General features: G+C 39.7%; 1 protein-coding gene across 2 annotated transcripts; it reads right to left on the bottom strand.

Annotated features, from left to right (window-relative positions):
- Positions 1 to 405: 405 nt before the first annotated feature.
- si:dkey-6n21.12 (schwannomin-interacting protein 1) lies at positions 406 to 10,419 on the bottom strand. Of its 2 annotated transcripts, none has more exons than XM_051375250.1 (7): positions 9,953 to 10,419; positions 8,099 to 8,394; positions 7,125 to 7,249; positions 5,632 to 5,728; positions 5,363 to 5,488; positions 5,150 to 5,267; positions 406 to 3,565 (listed from the first exon to the last, which is right to left on the bottom strand). In XM_051375250.1, the coding sequence occupies exons 2-7, from the start codon at positions 8,354 to 8,356 to the stop codon at positions 3,465 to 3,467; spliced, it is 825 nt and encodes a 274-aa protein (XP_051231210.1). In that variant the 5' UTR covers positions 8,357 to 8,394; positions 9,953 to 10,419; the 3' UTR covers positions 406 to 3,464. The 2 variants fall into 2 exon arrangements, with proteins under 2 accessions (XP_051231210.1, XP_051231209.1); XM_051375249.1 differs by having other exon boundaries at positions 8,099 to 8,358; positions 9,953 to 10,415.
- Between the last annotated feature and the right edge of the window lie 1,494 nt (positions 10,420 to 11,913).

The following is an 11,913-nucleotide window of genomic DNA, read 5'->3' as shown; positions in this document are numbered from 1 at the left end:
CAGTAGCTGTATCAGGCCTTTTTTCTACTTTCTAGCTCTGAGACAAAATCCCCAATTTCTGCTGGGGTTGTGTGGCGGTGGTGGCATGCACAAAGACCTTTTCAAAATTATAAAAATGACGTAAACCAAGCACAGGTTCAAGCTCTGTGGCTGCTGAATGGCACAGCAATGTTTGTCACTGCACCCTTGGCGAGTGATATGATCCTGATATACTGATAGTCTTTAACCTTAATCACAACTCAACATTAATTAACATCAGTGAAGTTTTCAGCTCGTAGCCCAGCTAACACACAATGAGAAAATGTATGTTCTAATATCCACATGAAGTGACAGGTGACAATTTATTCATCAACTGACCAACACAAACCCACCAACCAGCTCAATGTAAAGACTGCACTGTACCACTGACTGGCATAACACTTTATTCATTTAAAGACACAACCTCTTACCAAATGTAAACAAAATGCTCCACCCACCAACAGAATTAAAAGCACAGTACTGGAGCATGCAATCAATCTCAAATTGATCTATAGTTTAATACATAGATGAATACAACATTAACAACAACTAAGTCTAAATGATTAATGATTGACTTCTTTACATTCCTTTGTAAATAAAACAAAGAGTTTAACAGGATAGCATTATTGTACATATACTTTAACTAATCCAGATTAACATGATGTTTAATCCTGTTAATTCTCTTCCAGCTAATTTGGTTCTTGGAACGCAGCTGTTTACTCTTGGATAACAGTCCACACTCAGGTTGAAAAAAAGGAAACATGTTGAGACCATGAGCAGTACTTGTATGATTGGCAGAGTGCTGATCATATGAGGAAAGTTGAGGCACTATTGGGTGCAGTAATTAGGGATGAGCGAGTACACCAATATCTGTATCTGTTAAACTAACTAAATTATCTGTTTTCATAGCCGTACTCATAAAGGGTGGTGCTTAAAGCAAAAGTGGGTGGGATTAAGCGGAAAATATTGATTTACAATTTGCTACAAAATTTAAAACTTCTGATCATTCACTGTTGGTAAAACAACACATTTAATGTTATTCCATCATATATCTGCTGAAATCATTCATCAAGTTAGATTTTTTACTTTTATTAAAACATGCTCAACCAAACAGCTGAATTGTCCATTAAGATAAGATTTAAGATTTACTTTATTAATCCCCTATTGGACAAATAATTTTTTTCACTTTTATACACACACTTTTATACACACACAAATGCACAATCAAACACAGGCAGGGCTTGTGGACATGCAAACATGGAGAGAGATGGTGGAATTTTTATTAAACAAAAAGATTTATGAACATCCACTGTTGTCAATATTCAAGGATTCAAGGTTATTTTATTGTCATTTGCAACATACGGCTGTAGGAGGAAATTTAGATCTAGTTCCCTATATGCTACTTTTAAAAAACAAGTCATAAAAAATACTAATTTGTATGATGAACTGTTGATTAAATTATTATCTGTTACTACTACTTATATTATTATTTATATCATATATTTGATGTTGTTCCATTGTATAATTTCCAAAAAAGTTACTGTAACTATGACTTTTCATACTCACTTACTTTTAACATTGAGGCGACTCCTCAACTCATTGGTAGAGGCTTATATATTTAAAAAAAAAAAGTCAGGTCTTTAAAAAAACCTAAACATTGATTGTTGTTATTGTTGCCTAAGGAAATAGAAAATGCCAAGAAGCATTTTACCCATTGTTTTTTCTTAGTGAGTAGCTGCAGTAAGTAACTTTTATAAAAACAACTTTTAGTCATATATTTTTTTTACTATATCCTGACAGTAGTACATGAGACAGATAGTCTGAAAAAAAAAAGGTTCCTTTGGCTCCTCCTAGTGCTCCTAATGGCATTTGCAAGAATCCACTGAATAAAAGCAACCAATAATTATATTTATTAGGAAACTATTTACAGAACTGAACTACAGAGGAATGTTTTAGATTAAGAGAACAATTTACAGAATACGTTTTTTAATGAAAGTTGCTACATTTATAAGTACGCATACTGACACATTTTACTCTTGATACTTGTAAAAAGTATGATCTCTGTACCGGCTACTCGCTCAACCCTAGCAATAACAACATTAAAGAGTACATCTTTTGGTTAGGTAAAGACTGCTTAAATTATAACAATGTCAACACTGACCACTAATGAGAGAGGAATTTGGACAGATATCTGTCTCAAGAACACTAACTTGGAGTGTACTGTAGTGTCCACTCACTGCTGTTAGAGCCCGACCCACTTGCATTAAGACCCTTAGAAAAGACTTGACTTAAAATTCATGCCACTTGGTCCAAAACATTGGTATCTATGTGTGCTGTTAATTCAGAAATCAAAGCTGGTGTTCAGGGAATTGGCTGTCTCTAATAAATGCCAGGTAGCGTCAATAGCTTCTACTTTTCCATTTTTTAAGCTGCTGTGAATGAAACTTAACACACCCAAAGACAGCTTAATAGGAGTGAGTGAAAGTGAAAGGCTTTTATTATGAAACACGCAGAAAGTGTTGAGTTTTACTGACAGCAAACTGAAAAAGAAGAGTAGAATTTTGTTAAAGGTGCAGTAAGTATGATTTTATCAAAAATATTTTTTTGTCACATTTGCTGAAGCTTTCACTGTATCCTGACAGTAGTACATGAGACAGACCAGGTTCCTCTGGCTCCATTTAGTGCTTCTAATGGCATTTGCAAGATTCCAAAATATGAGAAGTGTGCTGTGGAAATGTACATTAGACTGAATTTATGAAGATAAAAAGTAAACATTCTTTTTGTAGTGTTCGTTAAATGAACACTATCAAAAACATGTGCCAAGACTAAAAAAAAAATCTAATTGATTGAATCTAAAAATAAAAAATATCTTCCCTTACATATACAAAAAAAAAAGCACGAAGACCAGAGAACATGACTATACTAAACAAAGTAGAAAAAAGACAGATTGTTCCATTGGCAGAATTAGCAGCTTCCTAACAGGGTCCCTTTTACATTGCATATGAAGCCTTTAGAAGAGATGCTAAACACAACATGTGTGGCAACATGAGTATTGCAGGGTTGACAAAACATAACCCTCAATTTACAGATGTACACTTTGGCCCTCTAAAAGACACAATATTGTCCTCATGTGACATGCGAGTTTAAAAGCACTGATGATGTCCTTTACCAAGACAAAGTTTCCCTTATAAATACACAACACAGATAACAACTAAAATAAAATAAAATAAAAAAATACTCTGTAACTGAGTGTCCAAGTCCTTTTAGGGAGTGACACTCTTCACAGTGACTGGCTGGTCAGACTGACAGCAGGAGGGACTGACTGAGATGTGTGCTGAGGCCGCTGTGGCACCGTTTGGTAAAAAAAACCGTTAAAAAGTTTGTATGACATAACCCCCTCTTGACTGCTCCGACAGGTAAACCTCAGCTGAGAGTGATGGGCAGGTTCACAGTGAGGTCAGATCCTGGACCTCCAGCAGCATGGCATCCTGCTCCGTTCTCAGCTGGTCTCGGACCTGCAGGCGACCCACCAGCTCTGAGCTCAGGTCTGATGTGAATAGATGAAAAATAAGTTTTAAATTTAGAATTACTGCCCCATGGTTGTATGCCTAGCCAGCCAGTTTACATCCATGTCTGTCCAGACTCATAATATATTTGGTGAATTTATTATATAGAAATAAATAAATGGAAGTTATTCTCCATATCTATCAAAAAAATGATTACACACACACACACACACACACACACACACACACACCTAATTGATAACTATGTTAAGATGGATTCTTATATAGTTTAGCTATATTAAATGTGGTGCTTGTTTTCTCCTGGCATTTTAGATGTGAATCTTCTCTATCAGCTGCAGGTGAAACTCACTCACAGGATCACCATTTGCTCAGCACTACACTACTGTTTGCAGTCAGGTGAAATTCAGAATGAGGCAGTGAAAGGCAGAATGGATGAGATGAAAAGATTAAAGCCTGTACTGTGCATCTTATTGTGTGTGAAATCTCATATCCACCATTCATTCTTAAATTATGGTTAAACACCCATTTTGTGGTCAGTGACCTTTGAGTCAAAAATGTTACCAGTTTAGTGTCCAACCAACTGTGAAATATGGTCACAATCTCCCTTCTGTTTCTGAGGTATGGTGTTGAATAATGGGCAAAAAAGTGTTTCTTCCAACACATTATGATGTTAAAGTGAAGTTGACCCTTCTGAGTAAAAAATGTCATCAGTTCATGGTTGTATCTCATTTCACATCTGTGTGACATTTTGTCATAATTACAGCATCAATTCTTAAGTTATGGACAAAAACATGTTTTATGCAGGTCATTGTGACCTTTGACCACCAAAATCTGATCAGTTCATCCTAGTGGATGTTTGTGCCAAATTCAAGATACATCACGCTCACAAGAATGGGACAGATGGACATACAGACAGACGTACTGAACACGGGAATGCCTGCAGCCAATGCTGTCACCAACGAGGATGATTACAAAACGTCCAATTTGTTCATTATGTTCAGAGTTGCAGTTAAATTAATTAAATTTAAATGAATGTGTTTTTAACTCATATGTCAACCAATACTTCTGTACCAAGTGTATGCCAAGGTTTTGAAAATGTTATGGTTCTTGTTTGTCTACAGTACCGTATCATTAACAACAAGCCTCCTTTACACACACCTCGCCTGCTGTTGTTAAAACCGAATTGCAGGTGAAAAAAGTCCCAAACATGAGGGTTTTTTTGACTGACTTTATAAAAGTTACTGCTGAAGAAAGTCAATACAGTCATAAACAGAGAGAGAAAGAGAGAAACAGAGAGAGGCGGGGTACCAGTGAGAGAGACCAGAATAGGTGTGTGTGCGTGTGTGTGAAAAGAGTAAAGTGGAGCGAGGTAAAGTGGAAGAAATATTCTGAATATAACATACACTTAAACTGAACAACAACTTTTGGAAGCTGTAAACACTAATTAATAAGTCCCTCCCTTGCTGCCTGGTTTTACTGTAAACACAGTAAAGAGAACAGCACTCCGCTTCCATAATAATAATAATAATAATAATAATAATAATAATAAGACTTTAATAATGTTTCAACTACACACAGTGTAATTACTGTGAGCAGGTGGGTACCTTGTATGGCCTTGCTGAGAGATGTGGAAAGGGCGTTCAGGTCCTTAATACTGAAGTTTTGTAAATCACTGCGCTCCAAATGTCTTCTCTGGACTACATGATCACTACAGACTGCAGTCTGAGAGGAGAGGAGGAGAGGAGGAGAACTGTGATAAACTGTATTTTGGAGTAAAACAAAAATCCCATCCACAGGGTTCAATGTGGAACTCTCACCAGAGTTTTGTGGTCTGTTCTCAGTCGGTCTCGAAGGTTCCTCAGAGTGTTCCTGAAGCCTCTGGATTTAGATTTCTCTGGCTTGGCAGGAGGTTGAGGATTGTTATGGACCTGAACAGTCCCTCTCTTCATCACCAGGGATGGACAGCAAAGAAGAAAATTAAGATTTTACTGCTGCAATCCTTCAGTTACACCAGACATAACTATGTTTGAGCTTCTCTCATCTAAACTGTAGCACTCTGTCAGGAACTTGTGTTAGTTGTATTTACTCGTGTGTTGCTGCTCTCCTTCTCTCCCTCCTCCTCTTCCTCCTCACTTTCGCTGTTGTTGATGAAACAGAGCTGGAGATTCATCTGTGTCTGCAGGCTGGAGGACACAGACATAGTCAGACAGACTCCATGTAGTGGCTTTATACTAGAACATGTCTGACTGATGGAAGGGTGTGTGGTGTTAAAATGGTATATGGACCTGTACTTGTATAGCACCTTTCTAGTCTTCCGACCACTCAAAGCTCTTTTACACAACGTGCCACATTCACCCTTTCACACACATTTACACAGTGATGGTGAAGCCCATCCAGTGGAAACTAACACATTGATACACATTCACACACCGATGCACGGCATCAGGAGCAATTGGAGGTTCAGTATCTTGCTCAAGGATACTTCGACATGTGGCACGAGGAGCCAGGGATCGATCCAACAACCTTCTGATTAGGGGACGACCCGCTCTGCCTGTGGATATATTCAAACCCAGTGCCTCTTTACTTATATTATGGAAATCAGCCTAAAAAATTTGGTTCATCCTTGGTGGCGGCTGTGGTTCAGAGGCATCGGTGTGCGAATGTGTATGAATGCGTTAGTTTCTGTTCAATGGACTTTGCCATCACTGAGTGAATGTGTGTGAAAGGATGAATGTGGCACGTAGTGTAAAAGCGCTTTGAGTGGTCAGAAGACTAGAAAGGCACTATACAAGTACAGGTCCATTTACCATTTACCATTACCAATATCCAACCGCATGAAGGTTAATCTGTATCTGTAATTACACAAGTCTAAAGACATGGGGACAATGCAGCAGTCTAGAGATGGATGTACTTAAGTGAAAACCAATCGCAGAATCACACCTTGTGAAGATGCTGGAGGAAACAGCGACAACAGTATTTACATGCCCCTGCGAAGTCCTTACTGCAGTGAAAGACAGGAAGTGAAAGCTTGGAATTGGAAAAGCGTGTGAGAGCATCAGGGAGGCCTATAACCCTGACTCTGTGGGACCAGTTCTGTCAGGAGGAATGGGCCAAATTTCTAGTAACTTATTGTGAGAAGCTTGTGGAAGGCTACTTGAAATATTTGAAATCAAGTTAAACATTTTAAAGGCAATGCTACAAAATATTAAGTACGGCTACTTCTGACTTAAACCGTATTTAGTTACTCACTCCACCTCAGGCTTTAGACTATCAAGGGAAATTGAGACTCCACCCATAAATTGTATATCATTCAATACTTTCATATTGTGGGGCTTTATGTAAACTGCAGCTTGCAGGGACTGCCACCAATCTACAACAGGACTACAACAGTCTGTTAGTCCTGTTCTTCTACATTTAGGTTTTCTTGATGTTCTTCCTGATTTACGGACGAGACACATCAAATCCAAATGACATCACACACAACACCATGCTCATGAGTAATAGCGGTCTCATAAGAAGTGGGAGGCGTGTGTGTGTGTGTGTGTGTGTGTGTGTGTGTGTGTGTATGTATGTGTGTACCGGGAGGTGAGAGCCAGCACGTGGCTGTTGCAGGCGTCATCTCCGTCTTCCCAGCTCTCGGCCCTCCTCCCCCTGTCCTCCATCCAGCTCACTGGAGCTCTGCCTCGCTCCAGAGAGACTCCGCTCTGAAACACACAGCAGGCATGTTTATAAATGAGCAACACACACACACACACACACACACACAGTAGTATAAATATTGTTTTTTTCATTGGTGTGACTGCAATTTGCTTCTGTAATTTCTTTACTGCCTGTTGACCTTCATTAGCTAAGCTTAGTGTAGCTTTCTGTTGAGGAGACACAGCGTCATATTGTTACTGATAACAAACTAATGATAGTTGGAGCCACGCCACTGGGTTGGTCTCAGTGTGATATAAACCAGGTGAGCTACCGTGCATACTGTACTGTTGATCTATCTTTTTAGGATTTCTTTTTCACCAACAGTATTCACAATTTATCCTCAGACTAAAAGTAAGACAATTCCAAAAAATAAGTCAGAACTCTAGAGGAGTGACTATGAGCTGCTCACAGTTTGTAATGTGCTTCATTGCCTCAGTGTTTGTTAAAGTGTACACACACTTCTACAAGCGTATTTTGATGGAGAATCCAGAATGACCCCAAAGGATGAAGATTAGTTCACTCAGTCACCTTACTGCAGTATAAATGACATTTGTAATACAATTTATAAAACATTTATTAATAAGATAATAGATATAGATAATAAATGTCAATTTTATTTTAATCAAATTACAGTTTTGATGTCAAGTCCAAATTTAAAGTTATATCCATATTTCACTATATATGACACAGATCTGCCTCCAAACCAAAGCATCTTCTATCTTCCTCGGCTCTGATTAGTTGTTTTCATTCTGGGCTACCGTAGAAACGCGGGGGTTCAACATGGATTAAAAACCAAAGGGTTCCAGCTGAGGACTAAACATGACACTCCCCTCTCCCAGACTGTGACCTCTGACCTTTGCTTTCTTCTCCTTCTTCTCCTCTTCTTGCTTCTCCAGCTCAGCAATGCGCAGGCTCAGCGCCTCCCAGTGCATGATGGGAAGGCCCAGATTGTCCTCACCGTAGCCTTCCTGCCACACTAGCGCCGCACCCTCTGAACCTTCATCATCCTCCTCTTCGTTGTCGGCATCATCTTCGCTCCTCCTGCCATCTTCTGCCTCGTTACTCTCCTTCTCCTCTCGTTGCTGCCTCTGTCTCTCCTTCTCTCCTTCCATCTCTACAGGGTCGGAAGCAGCAGGACACGGGGTAAAACCTTATGTATACAACACGTAAAATGTTGTAATTATAGCAAATAAAAAATGACTTAATAGCCCCTGTTTGTGTATTACTATTTCCAATCCAGGCAGCTACACATTATTTTAATGACAAAATAAAATAACAAAAAGTAAAATCAATATAGATATAGATAGATATGCAGTGTTGGGGAGGCTACACTGAAAGCATAGCTTTGTAATTTACCAATGACTTCATACTGAAGATGCTGAACTACAGCAAAGCCTCGGTAGGGAAAAATCTAGTTTGGTTAACTAGAGTTATTTAGGCTACGTTCACACTGCATGCATCAGCGCTTAATTCTGACTAATTGCTCAGATCAGATTTTTTGTGTTTGGCTGTTCACATTATATTTTTAATGTGGCCAATATCAGATTCCAGTGTGAAGAGGTCACTATGACCTGCATGACAAATATCAAGAAAAACAGCCGCATCAGGGGCGATAGCAATCATTGTTACTGTAGGAGAGAAAGAAACATGTGTTACTTTCATCCTGACCGTGACTCCTGTTGCAGTTCCACCTGATTTGACTCCATACGGAAAAACTCAAACTCAATTCAGGATGTGTTAAAAATCATTTGCCAATGATATGACACATACACCAATAAACACAACTCATCACTCCAAAAAAAAAAAAAATTACAGCTTGCGTGAATTTACTTATCGTTGTCCAAAACAACTTTCCGAGTAAACTTCCAGCAGTAGCTCAGTCTGCAGGGACTTGGCTTATGGAGTATGGAGTGTGGACTGGAAGCTGGAGAGGTGTCAGTTTCACCTCCTGTGCACTGCCAAGATGCCCTTGAGCAAGGCACCAAACCCCTAAATGCCCCCGGAGCAGCGTTACATGGCACCCCACCCCTCTACACATTTGCATGCCTATAAGCCCTGTGTGTCGATGACTGTATTTCAGGCGTTTGTGTGTGTAAACAAAGAGTGAAAAAATTACTATATAAAAACTATATCTTCTGTGAGAGAATGACAAATCCACGCTATTTTTTTGTATTTTTGTTAAGTGTTGTGTGCTGTACGTACGTTTGGCATATCAGACTCATATGGGCTGGGAAAATCCCACAATTACTTTCGTACTGGCTTTCTCCTTTATACTATGTAGTAGTTTTGGCACTGGTGCCCAAAAACCTTTGTGTTTGTATTTATAAAAAGGCCAAAGCAGCCTTGCCCTGAAATGACTAATTCCAGGCATGCATACCTATACTACTTACTACATTCCATTTCTGGCAATATACCGCCCCTAAATCTTACACACTGGAACACTATCCAGCTCTACATATACCAGTTAAAGAACAAATGATGAAATAACCAAATGCTACAAAGAGAGACTGGAAACTTTTCTCTGTTAGTGGTGGTGGCTGGGGGACTCCTGCCCTCAGTACTTTTGAAATCCTCGCTACGGCCCTGTGTAAACTCTGGGCAGAGCAGCGTGTTTTCGAACTTTCTACCTGGAATATTTGGCGGAAGTGTCAAACACATACACAGTCTATCTCACCAAGCTGTTATTAGTGGTTCAAGATGAGACTTACCGCTTTCTCAAAAGTATCCGTACAGCTCTTGTTGTCAGAGAAGTAGCGCAGAGTTTTGCCACATAGCCCGGTTACCTCAGCTCCTTCCTCAGCTCCTCCTCGTTATCTTCCCCCTTCCCTGCCTTCCCATCAGGAGTTTCACTCCCTTAAACGGACAAACGAAGCGGAGAAACCGTCCGCAAGAGCCGTTACAATCTCATTCGTCTCAGTCTGCACTCTTACTTACACCGTGTCTCTGCGGCTTTATCCTTTTTACCACATATCCACTCGCTGTCGGTCCAAACACAGGAACAAAAGACTCGAACTTGAGGAATTTCACGCGGAGGAACAAGTTGGCAAAGAAGAAAACAACTTCCTGTCGCTGCCTTCAAAATAAAGGCCTTCTTGATAGCCAGGGTTGGGAGGGTCCGATACAATTATTAAAAAAAAAGATTTTCTGAAACTTTCACTTCATCCTGACAGCAGTACATGAGACTGATAATCTGTGAATGAAGCAGGTTCCTCTGGCTCCTCCTAGTGCTCCTAATGATATTTGCAAGAATCCATCGGCCCTGATGAAAACAACCAATCAGAGCTGAGAAAGATACCTGATCGTCCCCTAGTGGTTGTATAAGTCTACTATCTGACCTGAGGTGTTTGTGATAAATTCATAGTTGTATTAGTGTATTTATCACATCTGCTTGCAGTACATAAATCACCACTATGCAAATATCAGTTCCTCCAAGAAGTTGCAATTGCAACAATTAATTCAACCAGTCCCTGTGAGTCCGGCACGGCCTTGCAATTTTGTCCAATTGCAGCAACATTTCTGCAAATCTGACCAATCATTGTAGTTTCCTTTGAGTTTCACTAATTGTTGTAGTGAACGGGCCATCGCACTCCACGCAACTTGGGGTGTGCTGCGGCCGCGTCATGTGCCAGCGTAGCACATGTGGACCACAACATGAAATTTTCACATAAATCAGATCAAAATCGCCAAGCAGCGCTTACTTCCTGTTGGCAGTAGGTGGCTCTATCACTATATCTGAATATTGTCATGTAGACGTGTTCAGGGCTCTTATCAAACATGTAAAGTTTCATTGAGATTGGATCATGTACGCTGAAGTTATGACAAATCCCTCTTTCATGGCGAGTCGTTGAAATTCCATGCCACGCCACAGCACGCTGTTTGACGGAATATCGTAAATAGCACAACTTTTAATCGTGAATGTCTTTAGATGGCTGTGTCCATCTGAAGTCGATCCAATAAATATGTTCAAATATAACGTGTGCAAATCGCCAGAAACGGCCACTAAATCCAAAATGGACGACTTCCTGTTAGGTTTAGGATATGGCGCCCACTGAATTTTTTGTTCTTCTGGATAAGATCTACGTGTGTGCCGATTTCTATGCATATCGGTGAAAGGGGTAAAGTTTATGGGTCCCTGAGGGGACATTTTGCCATGCACATAGTAAATGTATAAAGTATAAAAATATGATGTTATTTGCCACGACTGACGTGCGCCGTGTTTCATTGAGTTTTCGAGCATGGGAAAGCCTCCAAATATGCGTTTGTTTGGGAGGAAAAAAAAAAGGAAAAAGAAAAAGAATTCCTTTAATTACAATAGGGCCTTTGCACGGTCAGTGCTCAGGCCCTAATTAAATATCATATCGCAATTCACAAAAGCACTATCTATTTTTGTGTTAAGACTCCTAACCACTAGATGGTAGTGTTGCAAATGTAAAATGAGGACTATGATGTTGCAAATCCCACTGTTCTCATTGCATGAAAAAGTCGATATTTTTAGTCCGATTTTATTCATATGATGGTATGATCTTTATACTATGACTTATTTATGTTTTCATGAAATGTATTTGTTTTAATCGCAATTGTGGAGGTGGGTGTGGTTTGCGCTCAGCTGCAGGAGGGAGAGGTGTGGGGAAGGCTTGGGAGAGCGGCACCAGGTGAGTTGATTACCTCA

This window comes from Dicentrarchus labrax, unplaced genomic scaffold, assembly GCF_905237075.1.
Source record: "Dicentrarchus labrax unplaced genomic scaffold, dlabrax2021, whole genome shotgun sequence".
Taxonomy (NCBI): domain Eukaryota; kingdom Metazoa; phylum Chordata; class Actinopteri; family Moronidae; genus Dicentrarchus; species Dicentrarchus labrax.
The sequence above is the reverse complement of the archived record's forward strand: the minus strand, read 5'-3'. Positions and strand labels throughout refer to the sequence as shown.

Bases quoted from the DNA above. Each gene is read 5' to 3' on its own strand.
- si:dkey-6n21.12 (XM_051375250.1), bottom strand. From the start codon at position 8,356: ATGGAAGGAGAGAAGGAGAGACAGAGGCAGCAACGAGAGGAGAAGGAG. The intron at 5,268-5,362 runs GTGAGAGTTCCA...CTCTCCTCTCAG, and splicing joins GAACAGACCACAAAACTCTG to ACTGCAGTCTGTAGTGATCA. The intron at 3,566-5,149 runs GTACCCACCTGC...TATTCACATCAG, and splicing joins TCTCAGCAAGGCCATACAAG to ACCTGAGCTCAGAGCTGGTG.